General features: G+C 47.5%; 1 protein-coding gene across 1 annotated transcript in view; it reads left to right on the top strand.

Annotated features, from left to right (window-relative positions):
- Positions 1–21,765, top strand: part of TRHDE (thyrotropin releasing hormone degrading enzyme) — a 329,142-nt gene that overhangs the window by 153,900 nt on the left and 153,477 nt on the right. The window contains exon 4 of the mRNA XM_048502230.1: positions 7,145–7,299. Within this exon, the coding sequence (XP_048358187.1) occupies positions 7,145–7,299 (155 nt within the window). The remainder of the gene's footprint in view (positions 1–7,144; positions 7,300–21,765) is intronic.

Here is a 21,765-nt window from a genome sequence, read left to right as displayed (position 1 = left end):
GGAGGGAGGACCGGGGAGTCTGGGAGAGCTGGAGGGCGGGAGGTCGGGAGGATCATCATGTGATGCATGATCTCACCTGGCTACGCGGCGGAGAGGGAGCGTAAGCGTCTGAGCTCAATCCTCACCCAAGACCATTGTCCCTGCACCGTGACTGAGCCAGACAGTTCATGACCCGTGACTCAGGGGGATGAGGGAGGGGGTGCGGTGCGACCAGAAGGTCAGAGGTCCCGCTACGCCCCAACGTTCTACGGTGCTGTTAGTCAGCAGTGCATTACTACATCTCCTCCTTTTACATTTTGTGCTGGGGACCAAATGCTAAGGGGTGATTTAAAGGGACGCTATCCTCCTCACGTCTGGTCAAGCTGGCCGAGCTGTTTGTGTAACATTAGGAACTTGCTGCGGGGTGAGGGAAATTCGAGGGCTTTTACATCGCTGCAGGCAATATTAGACACACATTGAACGTAAAATAAGATCCTATAACGAGGCACAATAATTAAACCAATTACAGAGCTGCGCAATAGCACTCAACCATCCTCCGCAGCCAGCTCCAGAGGGCTGACCACCAATGGGGCAAAACATCATATTTCAGATTAGATACAACTTCTTGCTCAATGCATCTTCATATGGAATCACCTGAAATTATCAGAGATTAAAGCAGCACATACACGCATTACATTCTCACAGCTTTGGTGATGCAATAACAACAAATAGTCAATGGCGTAACGACATTATCTAAAGTCGCTGACGAAGTTCTGCTGCTTTCGAGGCCAGAGGCATCCAGGGCAATGAAGGTGGAGTTGATGGACTTCAAGAAGGGCACAGGCCAGCTGGCCAATAGTCTTGGTGTTACAGGAAACAAGTCAGGGGCTCCCACAAGGGAAGGCGGAGACAAACTCCGCTTTGGAGGGCTGACCGCCGCTTCGTATTGTGAGGGATCGAAGGCAGAGCCGAGCTGGGCGGCGGCGGGCGTCCGGGTTCTGGGGTGGAGCCTAGGGTAGAGACGATGGTGAGGCGGTAGCAGAGTCCTAGCAGACAGACATGGAAATGCAGCAATAACAAATAACATAACTTCAAAAAAATTAGTACGCAATAAATTTAAACAATAAACATGGCTAAATGATACATAGGCTGGATGACAATGGAGGAAGGCAACCCGTGGTTGCATAATTGTCCAATGCATGGCTCTTGCTGGTTTGACTACCAAAACTACAGAGGCGATGCATGCTAGAGTCCATGGATTTCTCAAGATCAGAGAGAGAGCTACTGATAGTCTTTAGCATTGCAGGTTCAGTGATTCCTCAATGAGCAAGGTTGTGAGAGAAGGCATGTCTCGGTCAATATTCAAGCCGGGCTGAAAACAGCCGGAGAGTTCCAAGGGTTAACCTATCAGGGATGTCTCGGGTTGTAATTCAAATTCCAGCCGGGGCGTGGGAGAAAAGAGGATAAGCGGATTTGTAGATGAAGATCCTGCAGGGGTGGCCATTGTCACCGGGTGGGGGTAGTTGTGTGAGTAGCTGCTGATGGCTGTGAACTGCGAGCCATAGCCGCAGCCTTTGGATTCTTGGGTGTCTAGAGGCGGCCAGCTGCTGCGGGGAGTCTTCGGTTAGGCTGGATCGTAGCTCTCCATACTTTGCGGATCCTCTGGATCTTCGGGTCGCTCCGATGCTGATTGTAAGTCTGCTGAAGCTATGGGGCCACGGGTACTGGGGACCTGTTCCATCTTCGTGAGTGTAGCCTGGCTTCGCTTTGGCATCGTTCCCGAGCTGGTCGGACATGTCGGAGCTGGAATCCCATAGAGGACCTGTGGGAGAAAGGACTGCCACCCCCCTTCCCAGGTTAGTGAGGGGCGGTCCCCTCCAGGTTCGATCTGGGGAGCTGGCGGTAGTAGACCTTGGCGGGGAGGGTCTGGACTGCCTGAAGTGTCTCTTTCTATCGGGCGGTTGCCCTGATGGTAGGGCCAGCAGATTTAAATGATTGATGGTGAAAGAGTACTTTTGATACTGTCTGTTGTATGTGGCTCTAAATGGGGGGCTACCTCCCCTTTCTTTAGCTCTTGTTTGGCTAGAATTTCTTTGAAGTTGCGATTTGCTCTCTCAGCGATTGCTTGCCCGGTGCTGTTGTAGGGAATTCCGTGTGTTAGCACGGGATTCCCCAGCTGGTGCAGAACTGGAGCATGGCTGCTTGAAGAATATGCGGGCGTTGTCCCGCTTTTAGAAGCGGAGGGGGCGGCCCATGACGGTTATGCGTACATGCAAAGAGGTGCTGGATGGCGTGATTGGTTGTTTCAGCCTGGAGTGGGTGGCCCAGATCGTATCCCCGGTAGGTATCTATAGTTACATGTACGGTGCTTCCCAGGGCTAGGGGCAGGGACCAGGGCCACGCCCATTCGCCACAAAGTCATTTGCCAGGGCCCCCCCGGTTTCACCCGGTCTGACGAGGCCAAGCCATGGAGCATTGAGCACAAGATTTAACGATAGATTGTGCCTGGTTGAGGGGATGCACTACAGGATCGGCGAAAGTGCTTTTGCCCCTGGTGGAAGAAATCGTGTGACTGGAAGGGGGGGTCGGAGAAGAGGTGGAGATGTGGGTAGAAGGCGAGTTCATAAGGCTGGTTCCCCTGCCATTGAGGGAGCCTGGGAGGGCGTGTGGCTGCGATATGGCCGCAATGGGCATTGAGAGGTTCTGGATGCTAAAGGTTCTGGTGAAGGTCAGGAAGAGACTCATGAGGTTTAAGTCACCCGGGGCCACGTAGGCTCCAGGTAGGTGGGCTGCATCACGCGCCAATGTATTGGGAATCGACCAAAAGGTTGAAGAGGTTGGGAAAGTTTGAAAGGCCAGAATGGCTGCGGGCGAAGCCCGCTCCGTTGGAGCGGAGGCTCAGGCTGGCGCGGTGGCCGGGCCCGCCATTGACCATTTTGTTGAAAATGCAATGGCACCGGCAGCGTTGCCCCTCGGCCGGGCTTAAGATGGTGGGGGCTGGGAGGGACAGAGAGGCACAAAGGCGAACGGGACAGGGGGTAGAGTGGAGGAGAGTGAGGCGTGAGGGTCTGGGGAGGTGGAAGAGGATCTCCCCACGGAACCTCCAGGGCCAGCTGGAGGGGTGAAGCGTTGCCAAAGAGATGCTGGAATTCTGCTCTGTTTAGAGGCATGACGATTTTTTTCGTCCACCCACCATTACCATAGTGCTTTGGACGCCTTTGGTTGATGAGATCTGGCGAAAGCTGGCTCGGGTGGGAGAGATTTTTTTGGCGGCACATGAGGTAGGTGGTTTCATTCGACCAAGAAGGTTTGTGGCCGGTCAAGTGTACCCTAGGACTCCCGGTTGGGAGAGGGGTGTTGCAGAGGAAGAGGAGAGCCGATCCTGAGGGGGACCCGATCCACCCATCGGCGTGGCTAGGACCTCCCTTGTCCCGAAGGCGTCCTTGTGCTTTTGGGGTGAGTTGGATCCTGGTCCCCTGGTTTTGGCGGCAGCTGGAGTAAGCGAGAACAGGGGAGCTGAGCAAGGGGAGGTGGTGAGGGCAAAGAAGGGACGGACCCAGTTGAGGGTTCCAGCAGCTGCTGCAGCTGGAGGAGTGTGGGGCGTGTCTGGGATTTGCATCTCTGGTATGACAGGGGCGAGTAGGAGTGGAGGAGTTTATGCCCCAGATACAAGAATGGCTCGTTCTTTTGCACCTTTTAGGGAGCTGGCGATGTATAGGCCTGACTGTTTTAATGTGCGGCCAGCAGCGTTATCCACTGCGGGGGGATGGTCGGTCGCGGCTACAGGGATATCATCCATGTAATGGATGATTATGGCTCCGGCTTTGGCGCTAAACGGGCTAGGGGCGTGATGGACAAAACTGGACAAGGTGGGGCTGTTGAGCATTCCTGGGCAATACTTTCCATTGGTATCTGGCCGTGGGCTGCTGATGATTAAGCACCGCACCGTGGAAAGCGAAATGTACTTTCGGTCTTCGGGAGAGGGGAATACAAAAAGAAACAATCCTTCAGGTCAACAATCAGTACCTGGTAGTCCGAGGGGATAAGGTTGGGGTTGGGTAAACGCATTGAAGAGGGCCCATGGGTTGGATGCAGGCATTTACTGCTCTGAGATCCTGTAGCAATCGCCATGCGGCCACTCTTCTTTTATCACAAGACAGGCATGTTCCATGGTGATGTTGGGGAGGTCTCAATGTGGCCCGCAGCCAGCTGTTCCTCCACGAGAGTTGGTGCATGGCAGTCAATTTTCTCTGGCAGTGGCCACTGTTCTACCCATACTGGGGTCGCCGTGGTCCCATGTGAGGGAGGGGGGGGGGCAGTGGGGGCGGAGCTTACTCGCCTTCGAAAGCTCTCCCATGGCAATGGGGAGGGCGATGAATTACGCCTCGAGTCCTGGGGGAGCTTCCGGTGTGGCCTGCTCCCTCCCTCTTCCCAGGTGCGCAAATGTGCCCCAGCCGCCACTGATCAGGCCGCCTCGTCACTTCACTGGCGTGCGGAGCTCTCTGCACCCTGGGGTTTACCTGGGCCTCTGAACTGTGTGAAGTGGGGCGTGGGATGCTCTTGGGGCGTAGGGAGCCCGCTGGAAGGCGGGCCCGGCTGCCCTCGTGGGAGGCCGTTCCTGCAGGATACCCGCCCCACATTGGGGTGTCACGCTGGCTCGGGCAAGCGAGGTGTCAGTGGCCCTACAATAAGGGATAGTTCTTGTTTAAAAGGTGGAGAAGGCCCGGGGATCGGCCTCCCTGGGGTTCCTTCCCCTTGGGGAGACCCTCGGGTGTGGCTGCGGCCCCCTACTGGGCAGCCTGCAATCTCTGAAGTGTCCGGACTGGTGGCACTGGAAACATCTGCTCGGGGCTGTTTCCCAGCAATGGAGAGGGCTGCGCCAGGAGAGGTCCGTGAGGGCTAAGGACCCGATATCCTGCGCCTTAAGCATGTCGGGCAGTTCAGGGTTCCTACCTATACCTGTGATTGCTTTTATGGCGACTTTCGGGCGGAGGCGCTCTCCTTGGCAAGACGCTTAAGCGAGCCGCCCTGAGCCTCCCTCGTTATCCAACCTTGCCTTTTGAGAGCTTCCTGGGGCCTGGTCACTAGCTCGGCGTAGTGTTCTTGGGGCTTTTGCCGTCTGGTGGAGAAGCTCTGGGTGGGCTGGCCGGCATTGGGAACATGACAAACGCCTTTGTAGAGCACTTCGAGGCTTATCGTAAGGATGGCCTCAGGTAGGACAATCTGATTGTTGGGCTGGCATCGGAGACCGAAAAGCTGTGCGGCGGTGTAGGCCGCCAGAGGCGGTTGCCTTGCTGGAAGCACTGCTGGCGAACCCGCTTTCCCAGATCACAAATTGTGCAGGGCTCAGGAGCATGCTGGAAGGTAAGTATCTTCCAGTCAGTCCGAACCATTAAGTGATTCCTCGCGACTGCCTCTAGCATACCTCTCACATAGGGACTGGTGACTCTATCAACCTGCACCGCTTTGGCGGAGCTCAGTGAGGATGTTATAGCTTAAGGGCGGTACTTTCGACAGCCAGCGGACAACGCCATCCCTCTACCTGTATCTGTGAAATGGACGGGCACAATGCAAGAATATCGGCATCGTCTTCCGTCAGGGTTTCTTTCTCTGCAGATCGTGGCTATCTACTTCTCTGGCGAGTTTTAGAAACCCGGCCATTACGTATGCTGACGGAGGTGCAGTGGCTTCCGGAAAAAATGAAGGCGGAGCAGGAGTAGCGGCTGAGCCGCTGGAGAGTTTGAAATGGCTGAGGAGCAGGCAGAAGGAGGACAGGCCCAATTTAGTGGATAGAGAAAATTCTGGGGTTGAAATTGAAGGTGAAAGATCGAAGGAGGGCTGCCTACAGCAAAGGGAGCCATAGGTCTGCAGGCTGGATGGCGACATAACATTGTCTCCATCAGTAGCAGTGACATCGGGCGAGGCTCTGGTGCCAAGAGTCGCCCGATGTTTTCCCAGTCCTTAAGATTCAATGTCCCCCTCTGGGTACCATGGACACTGAGCTTCAATCTCCTCAACCACCATTTGCGCAGCCTTTACAGGGACCCTGCACAGATTTCGCTTAACGCTTTCAGTTCGCCAATCGCAGCTTGCTCATAAGCCCTGCTTTTGCAAGCTCCCATACTCACCGTGTCTGGCCGGACGCAGAGAGTGTCTAGGGACGCTGCGGTTCTCTGGATGCGCCCGATCCAGAGGACAGGTGATACCAAACGGGTGGTCCCTGGATGCGCCGATCCAGCGGACTCTCGTATCGCCCCTTCCCAGGCGACGGTGAGCAGGGTGGAGGTTCGAGGATTCCGGGTTTCGGCACCAGCTTGCGGGGTCGACTCCACGTGGTCAGCGAAGAACTTAGGACGGAGACGCCGAGATAACATCTGGTGAGACGCCAGCAGCGGGAGTCCTCCGGAGGTCCGTGTTCCTGGGCGAAGTCTCCGGGCGTGCCGGGTTCCTGGCACCTTTATTGTTATTCTATCGGGGCGTAGGGAGGGAGGACCGGGGAGTTCCGGGAGCTGGAGGCGGGAGGTCGGGAGATCATCATGTGATGCATGATCTCACCTGGCTACGTGCGGAGAGGAGCGTAAGCGTCTGAGCCTAATCCTCACCTGGGGGCAAGACCATTGTCCCCATACCGTGACTGGAGAGCCAGAACCAGTTCATGACCCGTGACTCATAGGGGGATGAGGAGTGGGGGTGCGGTGCGACCAGAAGGCCGTAGGTCCGTTGGCGTCCCAACGTTCTACCACGGTGCTGCTGGGTCAGCAGTGCATTACTACAGAGAGCAATTTTAAGGAGGTTTTAGGATTGTACTGTAAATGTCATTGTAGGTGCCTGGTATTAATAAAGATGCTGGTGTTTTCAGCCAGGCTGGCACTGGAATGTAAGGTGCTAACTTTCTGTGCCTTTACAAGTTTTATATAATTAAACTTTAACTGTGGTACAACATGTGGAGATTTCTTAAGATGTGATGCATAGAGCAACGAAGTCTGTGCTAATTAAAATAAATTTAATATGTTTTAGTGGAATACTAGCAAAAATTATTTTCCTTTGTGCACAGTTCTTGTTTGAAAAATTATACAGATGACAGTTTATGCATTTTACTTTCTGGGTTTTTAGAACCTAATGACTCCCACAAGCAAGTAAAAAGTACTTCTTGTTTTGTTTCTAGATCTATTAGCTGTGCCTAAGCATCCCTATGCTGCTATGGAGAACTGGGGATTAAGTGTTTTTGTGGAGCAGAGAATACTTCTGGATCCCAGCATTTCTTCCATATCTTACTTACTTGATGTCACAATGGTCATTGTACATGAGTTATGCCATCAGGTAGGAGACAAAACTCTATTATTTGTCACCCATATATAATATTTCTTTCTTTTTTTTAGATAAGCATTTTCTGCATTGATTGTTCAGAGAGATATTCAGATGAGGATATTTTAGTTATAGTAAAGTATAAACCACTGATGAGATTAGCATGATGAAAAGGAATGCATATTACAATGTTATAAAATTCCTAATGATAATGATAAGCAATTCTTCACCAAACTTCATAGAATGGTATCTAATAAATATTATAAAATATCCTTCTCAGGGTGGTTGTAATAGACTTTTGACTTATATGGTTGAGTACTGTCATGGTCTCTGGGAATGATTTATTACACTACTGTTAACAGTATCAGGCTTGATTTCATGTTCTTGCCCAAATTTGGTGAAATCAATTTGAGAATTCCTTTGTCCCTTGTACATAAACTTTAGGGCAGTTTTTCCCCATTTACTTTTCCTACTACTTGTCTTTGGTTGATAAATTATGGATATCTTCCCTCTTTGATGTTGAAAGTCTTAAATATACTCAGAATTTTTTAAATAACCCCTTGTTACACATATTTCACATCTGTTCTTTTTCTTTCATCTTATTTTGATCTAAGCATGGTATAAACTTTTAGTAATGGGAATTGAATGTAAATATTGGAAACAATATTGTCTGGGTGCGGGCGAAGTCCCGGCATTTGGGACGCCCGCCCCCTCCCTCCCCGCACCCAGACTTACCAGCGATCAGGAAAGAGATGCGTCGCCATGTGGGAGACCTTGCATCCAGCCAGCAGCCAGGAATGTGGAAGTGGGGAAAGAGCAGAGACCTGGCCGCGCCCGAAACACAGCTGAGCCGGCTTGGCTCAGCTCAGAGAGGCGGCAGCTGGGGAGGGGGAGGACCTTGGAGCAAGAAAGATTATTTAAGGAAGGGAGCCCAAGAGCTCAGGAGCTGCCGCTGCAGCGGGCTGTTGAAGGGAGGGAAGAGGGACGGTTTAGTGAGAGAGGAATCTCAGGAAGGGAAGAGGGACTGTCTAATGAGAGAGAAATCTCAGGAAGGGAGGAGGACGAGCGGGCAAGCCAGGGAGCTGGCTTGCCGTGGAGAAGCAGTCAAAGGCTCAGTGAAGCAACTGGCCAGGGCGAGACTGCAGGCCTAACTACAACTGGCTGCTAGTGAAGGAACTACAGCCAGTCCAAGGGAGGGAAGCCACCGGGGACCTGGGTGGTGAGGTTTGGGTACCAGGGCGGGGCAGCCTACGTCACGAGGCGCCCTTTGGGCAAAACTGTTTCTTGGCCCTCCGGGCCAACAGGAAGAGAACACCTCTGGGGAAGTCAGCCCCCAGGAAAGGGAGGGAGGGAAGGAGCCCACACCTGAAGGCCCGGGGAGGGAAGGGGAAGCGCCACAAATATACTATAGGACATGGAAACCTGTTTTCTTTCCTTTGGAAACTGACATGTTTCACCTTAGAAATCATCAGTTTTTACGGTATAATCTTCATGACATTTGGGTTTCAAGAGTTCCTTTTAGTGACACAGGAAATTTGTAGCACTTTTTTCCAAGATGGTAGATAACTTGCAAAGACAACAAATAGCCTTGTGGCAGTTTGAAGATTATTAACTGCATCGATGCATAAGTCCTTAATGTGCCATGTGACTCCTTTTGCTGTGGCAGAATAACATGGCTACCTTTCTGGAATTTAGCATAAGAGGAGCTATGCAGTAGAAATATTTATGAGTGAATTTGTAAATAATGGATGGGACAGATTGGGACAAATGCATGCTGCAATCCTATGCATGCTTACCTGATAGTAAGTCTCACTGGCTGCAGTGGGGCTGGTGTTTGAGTAGTTATTAACATGACTATGCAGTTAGGCTGTGATCTTGTGCACTTTCAAAATAAAACCCATTAACTAAAGTGGGACTTACTTCTAAGTAAATATGCATAGGATTCTGCGGTAAAGCATATTCTTAGCTTTTCCCACTTAAATCAGGTTTTTTTGGTTATTGGTTTGATTTGATTGTGTCCTTTAATCAACATATTTGCTAGACAGCTCTGTAATAAGACAGCTCCTTCCCCCTTTCCCTTTCCCCTCCCCCTCCAATTTCCCCTTCTCCCTCTCCCCCTCCCCTCCCCCTTCCTTTCTGTTCTTCTTAATACAATTTTCTTTTTTCCTTTTCCTTTCCTTTTATTTTGCTGACTCTTTTCTGAGATTCACCTAAATTAAACAGTCTGGAGGCAGAGGGAGAGATCTTGGCATTTGCTATCTGATGGCTGTGATAGTTTTTAAGTAATTACTTGTAGATTCAGTTGCATTTTTAGATAGGAGTTTTGAAGTATTTATTGTATTTATCCCTCTGCCTTCCGGCTTGCTAGGCTTCCTCAAACCTAGCGGGAGGTGGAGGGAGCTCCTTATTTGGGCAGTGACTCCCCCAATGTCATTGCCCAAAGAAGGAGCTCCCTCCACCTCCTGGTTGCCTGGGCTTCCTCAAACCCAGCCTGGAAGTGGAGGGAGCTTTTTATTTGGGCATTGACATCGGGGGAGTCACTGCCCAAATAAGGAGCTCCCTCTGCCTCCCGGCTTCCCACCTTCGGCTTATGCGCAAGTCAATACATTTTCCCAGGTTTTGGTAGTAAAGTTAGGTGCCTTGGCTTATACACGAGTCGGCTTATACACGAGTATGTACAGTACTTACTCTGAGGCTGTTTGTTCCCCAGTGGGATATTCCCATATTTCTAAGTTTACATACAAAAAAGTGCCCTGCTGATTCCTCCAAGCCCAGCTGCCAGCTGCCATTTTATCTGACTTCTACTTTCATATTGGGAGATTGTTTGGTCCCTTTTTTCTTTTTGAGTCATTTTAACAATCTGTCACGCCTGTGATAGATGAAAAGCATCAACATTTTAAAAAAAAGAATAAGCCTCATTGATCAGCTGGAAATGGGCAGGACTGTTCCTACATGGGCAGAGGAAGACAGGATGGAGTGGAAAACCCAGAGGAAGCTGTACTCATACTGCTCTGCTTCACTTTCCCTGTGCAGACAGGGAAAAAGTCACATTTTTCTTGCTTTTGCAAGCTGCAGGGCTTCTCTGATCTGCAGTGCAGTACATTTGGAAGGGTGGGAAAAGTATGCGCAATCAAGAATTTGCTCTAAAGGGTGTGTATGCTCACTGCAGGACAGACCACAAGTTCCTAAATGTCTTTAAACTGGGGCAGTGGTGCTGATAGTTGATTAATATTTTTGTGCTAATTTGTCAACATAAGAACACCTACTACCACAGCTAATAGGAGCTTAATGGGGCTACTTCTGTCAGGGAAAGTGAATATAGAGAATATAACCCACCCACCTGCATTGTAGCCCAGTCTGAGGCCGTTTCCACACGGCCACGCTCGGGGGTGCGTTGGCGTATACAACACCAACACACCCCCCCCAGACCGTTTGCACGAATGGTCCCGGTAGGGGCAGGGAAGACGGCACAGCGTTGCGCCGTCGCCCGAATGACATACCTTCCCTGCGACCATCTGGCATGTCGCCCAGGCCTGGGGACACGCCCCCTGCCCTGCGCGACAGCTCTGGAGTTGCAGGGCAGGGGGGCGTGTCCCCAGGCCCGGGCGACAAACCGGAAGGTTGCAGGGAAGGTACGTTGTTTGGGAAAGGGGGGGATGGCGCCTTCCAGCTGCTGCCGTTCGCACGGTGCCGCTGTTTCCAGAAAACCTCGCTCGGGGAGTGAGGTTGGGAAACAGCGGCTTTGCGCCGCATGGGGGGGAGCCAGGGCGGCGCTGCTGCAATGCAGCTGCGCCCCCTATGCGAAAAGCTCCCTCGAGACAGCGTTTTTGCTGTTATTGGCCCGTGCAGAAAGGGCCTGAGTTACCCCTTGATGGCTGCTTTTTATTGTTAAAGAAAACCATCAGGAGTTAGCATAACACAACATGTAATTAGGCACTGAATCTATTATATAATATTGAAAAATTACAGGATAAATTTCGTATTAATTTTGATATACCTCCTATTAGTATAAAATGTGTGCGAAATAATGGTTCTTGAGTTCATAATACATTCTTCTCCTACTCAAGAGTTCTTTGTAACCTTCATTTAGCAATATTTATGTGTTATAAATTGCATTGAAATAAGGCTGATAATTCAGTTCTGTTGCCAGAGTCAGCCTAAGTGTCTCCACAAAGAAGTATCTTCTTGTATCTGGTTATTTTATTTATTTTTAAAAGCTGCATATTTTAATTTCATTGCTATCTTGGCTAATTCATCCCTCAAGCTTTTTTTTTTTTTTTTTTGCAGATTGCTTACATTATTGGGTAGATTTCTTCTTCTTTTGAACTGGTAGTTCAAAAGCACATTTTGTAAGATATATCCTTATTTCAGCCCAATCCAGTGGCCTGTATTGACAAACATTAAACAATTTTCTGTGTCTTTATTTCCAAAGTGTTTTGGAGGCTGTATCGACCACATATAGCTACTTTTTTGACACTCTATCACAGGCCTCTGTTTTCCCTTCTGAAGGGATGTTTGGAATCTGCAGTGAAAAAAGAAGGTGACATCTCATTAGCTCTAAGCAGTTAGAACCCTTTTCCTTCCCAGGTAGAATCATCCTTCTTTAGACCAACATCACAGTATAAAAACTTACGCCAAACTGATCTAGTTTCAGGTCATTCATTGATCTCTGTTCCCAGAATCATTTCACTATAAATAACTATGCTTGTGAACTGCTAAACAAACAAAAATCCTACAAATATGGAAATCTACTATGCGATAAAATATGTTCTAAATTCAAGAAGGCAATTGGTGAGGAAGCACAAGGCTCTGCAATAACCAACCTCAATCCAGCATTTCCCCCCAATTTCATTTTTTGTGCTGTCAAGTCAAACTGGCTTATGGTGACCCTAAAGGATTTTCAAGGCAAGAGATTTTCAGAAGTGGTTTGCCATTGCCTGCCTCCATGATACAACCCTGGCAATCCTTAGAGGTTGCCCATCCAAATACTAACTAGGACTGACCCTGCTTACCTTCTGAGGAATCCAGATCAGGTCTCTTTGGAGAAAAATGCTAAACTGAAGTGAGTCACTGTAGAATCTTTTCCTGCTTTTGATTCCAGCCTTCAGTGATTTTAAGGAATAAAATCTGAAAATACAAAGAGCTCTGTAGTAGGTCCCTGTGATTGGCCCTAGTAATGTCAAATCTTGCTTTAGTGCAAAACAAATGAACATTGTGCTGCTGTTTTCTCCCTGTTTCATCTCCATCTTCTTCATTTCAGTTAGTTCCCAATTAGAACTGGCATCTCTCAGTCAGCAGATTTTAGTTTTGTCAAATAATAACTTGCTTGCCTTCAGAGGCGTATCTAGGCAAACTGGAGCCCAGGGACAACACCTGAGTTTGGTGCCCCCCTGCCCGTATGGGTGGCCACCCTCCCCCACCACGACCAAACAATGATTTTTTGCACCAGCTCATAAAGCACCTCCCACCCCCAGCAAAACATACATGTCTCTCTCCCCACCAACTCTCTTTCCTAGTTTTGTCCTAAGAGGTAGGTTGTTAGCCTGAAAAACAGCTCTAAGCCAGTGCAAGTGGGTATTAAGCATGTAAATCTCTCACAAATCACACCCCAGCAAAACATTTACTAAACAAATGTCAGCATCATCTCTCACAAAACACTTCCAGTGGAACCCACCCCCAAACAGCATCACTTTCAATGGTATTAAACTAGGGAGCCCAGATTATTCTTTTAAATCCACTTTAAGGGGAGAATCTAGGGTCCCCTGTTAAAACAACATTGAAAGTGATGCTGTTTTGGGGTGGATTCTCCCCCACCCTGAAACAGCATCACTTTCAATGTTTAAACTGGGGACCTCAAATTCTCCCTTTAAGTCCATGCCAAGGGTGGTGGATTTAAAAGGAGAATCTGGGAAAATTTGGAGGGTGCCTGTCATGGGTGCAATTGTAAAGCTAGCAGCAGCAAAATTTCAAGATATCTTTAGGAGACTCTCCTGATGTTACCACCCAGGTTTGGTGAGGTTTGGTTCAGGGGGTCCAAAGTTATGGATCCTCAAAAGTGTAGCCCCCATCTCCTATTAGCTCCCATTGGAAACAATGGGGGCAACCCCATATCTTTGGACCCCTTCAACCAAACCTCATCTAAGTTGGGTGGTATCATCAGGATCGCCTCCTGAAAGATCCCTGAAATTTTGGTGCTGCTAGCCTAAAAACTGTTCCCTCAGGCCAAAAACTGAAAAAAACACTAAAAATACAAAAAACACACAAACGAACCTGAAATTTTTGCGCCCTCCACTGGGGGGCTCCCGGGGACATAGGGTACCCCATGTCCCCTAGGTAAATACGCCACTACTTGCCATTGTAGTTTGGAGAGCAAGCAATAATTTTTCATTTTTTTTGTAAAAGCAAACTATGGTTTGTGCTAATAGGAAGTTAACCACTTGTATCTGAAGCACATGATGGATGGAGAGGAAGTGGATGAGCCCGAAGCTTAGTCATATAATGCCAAATCTTCTTTCCTGTGTTGGAAGATTACACCTGTATTGCAGAGCATTTGTTCCACCAGCCATGCTTCTCATCTCTAGTTTTTAAATATATTTGGCTGCTACATTTTAATTCCTACAAATCAATTAGAGGTACAGCAACTATTCAGTATTCACACGGTAGCCAAGAGGAGATCATTGCTGCCTGAATGTAATGAACAGACCTTCCTTCAACTTTTGATTAACTGTAGTAAGTAGAGGATTATCATCTCACCTGTTCCAGCTAATCTCCCCCTTCAAAAGAAATCATACGATAAGATACATTCAAACTGAACACTGAGAATACTCAAATAAAATTCCTATGAGTTGTTCATTGCTGCTTAACTGGAAATTAATTGATGCTCAAATGATGGAAATAACTTTTTAAAAAACACACTGTAATGTTTCCTGTCATTCTTATGGATTATGTTTCTCAAATATAACGAAGTCTTCCTGATGACTTAAATTTTTTCACACTATCTCATCCTCCTAGTATATACTTTGCAAAAACATACTTTCTCCCCTTCCAAATAGCTTGTTTATAGTTCCCAAACTGTCTCCCATCCATGCAGTTTGCAGAGCTAAACCTGTTCAGCTTTAGCAATAGATCGGTATCATGTAGTCTCTGACTGTGTGTGGGGCTCACTTAGAATTTTGGTGTTTCTGGGTCATCTACAATAGTTTAGCTACTTTCTGTGATTAAATATATTATATTTTAAATTATATGTAATTGCAGCTTGTATAATGCCCTGGGTATGGCCCTTCAAGGGTTGGATTTGCAGATCTTATAGGGATCTCTGGATCATGACTCCTATGGAGACCAGTTTGCTGCTGTTTATTGGGGGCTCCTGAATGGGCTCCCATGGAGGCCAGCTTGCATCTATTCTTTTGGGGCAGGTCATTGTGCCTGAGGAAGCCAAAAAAGGAGGAAGCAACCTCTTAAAGATGAGGACAAGCAATATAGAGCTGAATTGTAGGTCTGAAAGACAATACAAAGGAAAATGACCGCTTGGGGCCACCATGCCAATAAGTCCTTGTGGCTCCCATAACCACTGTAATAGTCATTGCAGTAGCAGCTGCCCCAAAGAAGGTTGACATTGAAATACACTGCCACTGCCCAATAATGCTGCTTGCAAAGGTGTTAGGTGTATGTATATATATTAGCAGACGAGAACAGAAGAGACAGATTCTCAGTTGCTTTTTATATATGAGTTTACTAAATATAAAAGGAGGGTTATATGGAGATAAAATCCTTTCTTTCCTGTTAACACATCTACATTACTATACATTTGGTTACATCTGCTGTCTCGTGCTCATAGTGGTGGTGGTGGTGTCATGTCTGCTCATACAAAGAAGCAGAGTTGACTTTATAACTTCAGATGTATGTGCTCACTAACATGTAAGCAATGGCTATCTGACTGACCAGGAGCTAATCAATAGACCAGGTCATAAACTTCAGCAACTTGTTTACAAAGAAACAGTTAACCCTTTTATAACTGAGTTCTGACAGACACTTGGGCCGTTTCCGCATGGCCCATTAATGGCGCCCTGGGGACTGGAAATACGCCGTCCCCAGGGAGCCATTCGCACAGGTGGCGCTGCTGCAACGCAGCAGCGCCGACCTGACTCTGCTCCCTCTCCCCCAGGGCGTCGTCAGCTTCTGAAAACAACCCTTAAAGGGTTGTTTTCCTTCAACAGTGTAGCCTCGGCGATGTGCTAACAGCACCGCCGGAAGCAGCTTTCCCTTCCGTCCGACTCACCTTGTCTCGTTGAAATGCCGAAATTCTCGGCCATTAATTCGTCCTCCGACCCCTGGAGGTCGGAGGGCAGCGGGCGGGCTTCATGGCCAGCAGGCTTAACACGGCTGGGACAAGGTGAGTCGGATGGGGAAGGGGAAGAGGCAGCCCGCGGAGCCGCCGGCCGTCTGCCGACCTCTCCAGGCGTCAGTCCACGATGCTTGCATCGCGAGCGCTCCGCCTCCACGCCGGCGGAATTCTTGCCGGCGTGGAGGCGCCCTTACGGCCGTGCAGAAACGGCCTTGCAAAATCCCAACAAACCCCTTCTCAAGTGTCAGTCACACAAAACATGCAAACACAATTTATCACAAAGATTCTCAAACTTCATCTTGGTTAGTGGCTCTCCATCTTGGAGATTCAGGAATGCAGGATCCATTGGTATGCTCACTCCTTAAGCATCCATCATATTCACAGACTCTATAAACTCCATAATTTTGGGGCTTCTGGTTTAGAAGAAAACCTCCCTATTGGGTTCTCTCCATTTGTATTGCCAAATATTGCTGTGCTTCTTTCATCTCATGGGCTTAGTCTCAGTTTGCAAATTTGTCTAACAAACATAGTCACTGTATCTCATGGGCATAACTCCCTTGTTAGCTGTTTTTGACTTTCTCATATTAGATGAGGTCTTTCCTTCATTTGGCCTGGCCTGTTTTGCCACCCCTTCTGACTGGGTATCCTCTAGCTGGACTCACTGACCAGTTCTGAGAAGGTGATTTCCTTAGCCTCTTGACTGGGTTCTCACATTATGCGATCTGCTTGGTCAGAGACTTTTAGTATATTGGTCTTATCCACATAAACAGCATTCAGGATTTCTACATTACAAGTTTCAGGGTTCAATATGCGATACCCTTTTGAATGCTGGTTATAGTCAACCAGTATTCCAAATTTTTCTCTTGGATCTAGCTTTCCTATTTTCTCTTTGGGAGCATACATGTAAACTTTTGCTTCAAAGACCTTTAAACATTTCAAACCTGGTAATTTGTTGTTCCACAGTTCAAATGGACTTTTACCCATGGCTTTGCACAAACTGCAATTATACAAGTATGTGGCAGTGTTTACTGTTTCTCCCCAACAGGCATCTGGTAACTCTGCTTGTAGCAACAGCAGAGGCGTACCGAGGGAAAATGGCATCCAGAGCTTTCGCTGGCTGAAGGAGCAGCCTGGCAGGGCAGGGCCAAGGGGTGCACGGTGGGCTCGCGGCAGACTCCTATCCCAGCTGCTCCTGAAGGAGCACCCACAGGCTGCTGCTCGGCCCAGCCCCACTGGCTGAAAGAGCAGCCTGGCAGGGCCAGGCCAAGAGAAGCCTGCACCGTGCATCCCTCAGCCTGCCCCCGCCAGGCTGCTCCTTCAGCTGGCAGAAGTCGGCTGAAGGAGCAGCCCAGCTGCTGCACAGGTAAGGGGCGGCCGGAGGGACGATCAGCCTGCTGGCAGCCAAGGGGCCAAGAGGCAGGCGGTCCCACCCAGACTGGGTCTAGGGCAGGGGACTCCTCCAGAAGGAGCCTATCTGGAGCAGAGAGCGCCAGGCATGGCATGCAGGCAACGAATGTGGGGGGAAGGAGGAGGGGTGTGGGGAGCAATTTTCCTCCACCCCCACATGACTAAATGGCCAGCACCCGGGGACATGTGATCCCACATGTCCCCATGGCTGGTACACCCCAGAGCAGCAGACAACCTGCAGTCTCAAGGATAGCTCTATTGAAATACATACCCTCCCAATCCATTGTGGGAGGGTATGTATTTCTGGCATTTACTATTCCTTCACTCTCCAGATATCTCTGAAAGTCACAACTTGAATATTCACTTTGGTGTCGTATCTGCTCAAACATAGAAACAGAGTTAACTTTATAACTTCAGATGTACATGCTCACTAACATGTAAGCAATGTCTATCTGACTGGCCAATAGCTAATCAGTAGATCAGGTCATAAACAGTGACTTCAGCAACTTGTTTACATACAAACAGTTAACACTTTTGCATGCAGATGTGTGGATGCTCACTCTATTAATTACTGACACAGTTCTTGGTTGGAATAGAAATTTGGCCACAGCCCATTTATTGGTAAACACGTAGGAAGCCGGGCGAGCATAAGGGGCACATCCTGGCCACCAGGCAGCAAACGCTGAACCTGGCATACAGGCAGCAACTGCTGAACCCGAGCCCTTCAAGCAGCAATCGCTGAACCCGGCTCCGTCCCCCCAAGGGAATAGGGACAGAAAGTTACTAGGTGCCATTTAGTGACACCCCTTCCTGTCAGGGTAGTGAGCTCTCAAGCAGAGCCCCAAGGCTTGTGCCATCAAGCCCTCCACTACCCCAGACCTCTTATTGAGGCCCCCCACTGCAGGAAGGTCCAGCATGCAAGCTCTGCCTTCCTGATATGGATGTGCTCTTATGCCCCCAAACCGCCCAAGTTGCGACAAAGAATTAACAAAATACAGTAACAATTAACAACAACTTTGAACCTAGGGTGGGAGGCTCTCAGGCCTTGGAAAGAGGCTGAGCTGGCCGGGCGCTATCTTTTATAGCCACCCCCGGCTCCTGCGTCACGTGACGGTCCTCCAGCACACGACTTTCCAGCTGATCGGCACCAGGGAGGAGGGCCGCTGCTCACTCCTTCCCTGTTACAATGGTGCCCCAAGGTAAGTCTTGATGCGTGTTTTATAACTGAGTTGAAACAGATACTTGCAAAATACCAACGAAAGAACATCACCACTGTAAATTGCCGCTGAAACAGCTACTTTCAGGTCTCTGATGACCTTTGCTGTATTCATCTTTTTTGGAAATTGGAGCCAACCATGAGTGCTCCCTGGCAGGAGAGCTGGCTGAATAGGGGAACTACGCTCCAGGTCCTAGAGGCTCTGTCCCTCCAGCTGGCTCCAGGCACTTGATTGGCTGACCTGGGCTGCTTCTGAAGCCAGCATGGCAGGCTCTTCATTGCAGCCTTGGAACTGAGGAGAGAAAGGAAAAGCCCTTCCCTTTTGCTTGTTCCTTGCCTTATGGCCACAAATGCATCTTCAGGTAAGCCTAGGGCTGTAACTTTCTGTGATTAAATATATGTTTTAAATTATATGTAAGCTCATTCTATATGTGGTTAATGAAAATCTGTGTTCAGTGGTGTTTGTTACTATCTAAGTGGACACAAGATAGCAGGCATTTCCCATTTCATTAATAAATTATAAACTACTTTTTATTAGTTATGCACTTTAGCTACCTTCCAATTCCACCTGATTAAAGATTCTAAGACAGTCTAAAGCTTGCATGTTCCTTCTGTAGTGCTATTTGGCACAATTAAAACTACCTCCTTACTTAATTTGTACCTTTAATTTGCTGTTGACCCCCCACCCCCACCCCATACCATTTTCATGCAGGATTCAGCTGTACATGGTAAAACAAAAAACTGCAGATTATGTTCATTTATATTTGCGTTTTTCAAGGCTAAAAGCAAATATTATGGCCCATTAATCTGATCCCTTACATAGAACACAAAATTGTGCCTAGTAATTTCATCTTCAAATATATACCTTTCAGCAAGTGTTGGTGCATATCCTAAGAGCCACACTGGATTTTAATGGAAAGGAAATGAAGAAACTTACCCCATCAATTCTTATTTCAGTGGCTAACGCCCCTCCATTTAAAGAAAATATATATCTCATGTCTTTTATAAAGTTTTCTACCCCTCTAGGTTTCATCTATTAAATATATCGTTGTATGGCAGAATAAGAGCTTTTAGCAAGTTGGAAACCTTTCAACATATCAGTACTGAAGTACTAATCTCTCAGTGTATTAATATGATTTTTTTTCTTCTATTTTTGACTGTTTAATTCCTTCCCTAATGTGTGCAAGGCTTAGGGAAATAAATACTTCTCTGTTCCACTGTATTTGATGGCCTTATGAAGTATTCATATTGACTTAGACTTTAAATGAAATTGCAATAAATTTATATAGCTACTGCAAGCTGTAACTAAGACTGTACTTGACTAAAGAAATTTTAGTTAATTAAGTGATTGATCAGTTCATTGATCCAATGTGAAGACATTTGCATATAAACTAAAGAATAATTATGAAGAAAAAAAGCAGTCTTTCTCCATTTATCTTTATGTGTGTGTCAGAGCAGATACCATATCAGAGGAGGCAATTCCTCCTGTGAATAAGAGAGGGAGATATATCTATTCTAAGGAGCCCCCTGTCATGCATGAATTCCATTGATTTGTAAATACTTACATTTCCATTAGATAATTAGTTTTCAAGAAATTAATCATATATTATTCAGTAAGAATGGGACATGTGGCAATGATTCACAGGCAGCCAATTGCCGCACACACGGCTTGGACTTGTGGGTGAGGTGTGCGATGCTTCAAACTGCTGAACAAACTCAACAGCTTTCTCCCCTTGGCAGTGTATGTGATTGAGTGGGGGCTGGCCCAAGTCAGGACTGGAGAAAGGAGCTCTCCAAACCCTTCAGTGACTGCAGGATGGAGCTGAAGGCAGCTCTGAATTTCTTCCCTGGTGGCTGCCTTCCCTTCGCCCTTCCGTCTCCCAACCTGTAGTATAAATGTGCTGCTTGCCTGCTCCGTTGCACCCACCATTTTGTGAAGATCTCTTAGAATGTTTACCCTGCAGGCACCATAGCCACCTTCCTTTTTTCTGAATAAATTTCATAATTTGACTCAGCTCTTCTTGCCAATTTTGGCAATATGTAGTTTTGCAGGAGTTTAAAAAAATTAGATTGTTTCATAATAGGAGGTAGACCAGCCCTCCACCAATTCTTGTGAGAGGCTTTGAAGACACATGCTCTAAAATAATAATTTAAAACCCCCAGCAAAACTACATATTGCCAAAATTGGCAAGAAGAGCTGAGTTCAATCATGTACTTTATTCAGTATAAAGGCAAGCGGCTGCATTGTTTGCAGCGCAAATGTCCCAGGAGAGCTTCACAAAATGGCTGGTGCAACAGAGCAGGGATGTGGCAAATCACTGGCAGAGGAAAGTGAAAGGAAAAACATTTCAGTCAGTCAGGAAAAAAACATGCATGGGGTGGTGGGTGCTAACCAGATGTGGGATCCAGCAGGTTCTCACCAGTTCCCGAGAGTGGGTTACTAATTATTTGTGCGTGCCGAGAGGGGGGTACTAATTGGGTCTGCTTTTCCGTTAGAAATTCCATTAGGTCCAAAAATCATAAAGTCCTGTTGTTTCCTATGTGGCTGGTTAGCGAAGGTAGAAAACGGGATAATTCTCCCTGTTTGGCTGTTTTAAAAACATGTTTTAGAAATATAGTAAAGTTCCTTGTTTAAGGAAAGTATCCTTCTTTTGATTTCTAGAAACAAAATGAAGTATTTGAAAGTATTAAGTATTTGACAGGCAGTCAATTAGAGGAGAAGTAGTTGTTTCTGCTGGCAGATCTATAGGACTTGCTATAATGAGTTTAAATTATGGACAGAAAGATACCGGGCTGGAAATTAGGAACTTTTTTTTTACAGTAAGAGTTTTTTTACAGTAACAGAGAAATTATTAATGCCTCCGCCTGGAATGCCCAGCCATGCCCCCGTTGTGCCCTGCCCAGCCCAGCCCCATTGGCGCTACGTCACTGTTTGAATCCCACCACCATGGGAACCTGTTACTAAAATTTTTGGATCCCACCACTGGTGCTAACTTGTCAAACACTATATTTTTGTCCCTTTGTTCTCTTTGTCTATTACTTTCAATTGAGGGTAGACCAGTACTCCGAAGAGAAGATCCACCTGTGATTGAAAGTAATTGATACACCTGGCTTCTATGGAGGCCAGATCTACATATTGCATCTTAACAGGAGATAGACCATCCTTCTGGAGACTGATGGGTAGACCTGGCCTCTGTTGAGGCCAGCTCTAGATCAGCCCTCATGGAAACATTGTATATAAAGACATCTTACAGTGTTCACTACTGATTAAAACAGACCTTGTCTCACTGCTTTTTCCATCACCCACAGCTGTCTAGAGCCCACTGTGTTGTTTACCACAACTGGCTTTACGGCTAGTAATGTATGTATTTTAAAAACCCATTGCCTGACAAAACAAGGCAACTCTGTTTAATTCGTCCAATTGTTGCCATCAAGCCATAGAAAAATAACTTTGGACATAAGCAATTATAATGACTATTTCCCAGCTTTCTGGAGTAATGTCCCTGTAAAAGTT

This window comes from Sphaerodactylus townsendi, linkage group LG06, assembly GCF_021028975.2.
Source record: "Sphaerodactylus townsendi isolate TG3544 linkage group LG06, MPM_Stown_v2.3, whole genome shotgun sequence".
In the NCBI taxonomy this organism is placed as follows: Eukaryota; Metazoa; Chordata; class Lepidosauria; order Squamata; family Sphaerodactylidae; genus Sphaerodactylus; species Sphaerodactylus townsendi.
The sequence above is the reverse complement of the archived record's forward strand: the minus strand, read 5'-3'. Positions and strand labels throughout refer to the sequence as shown.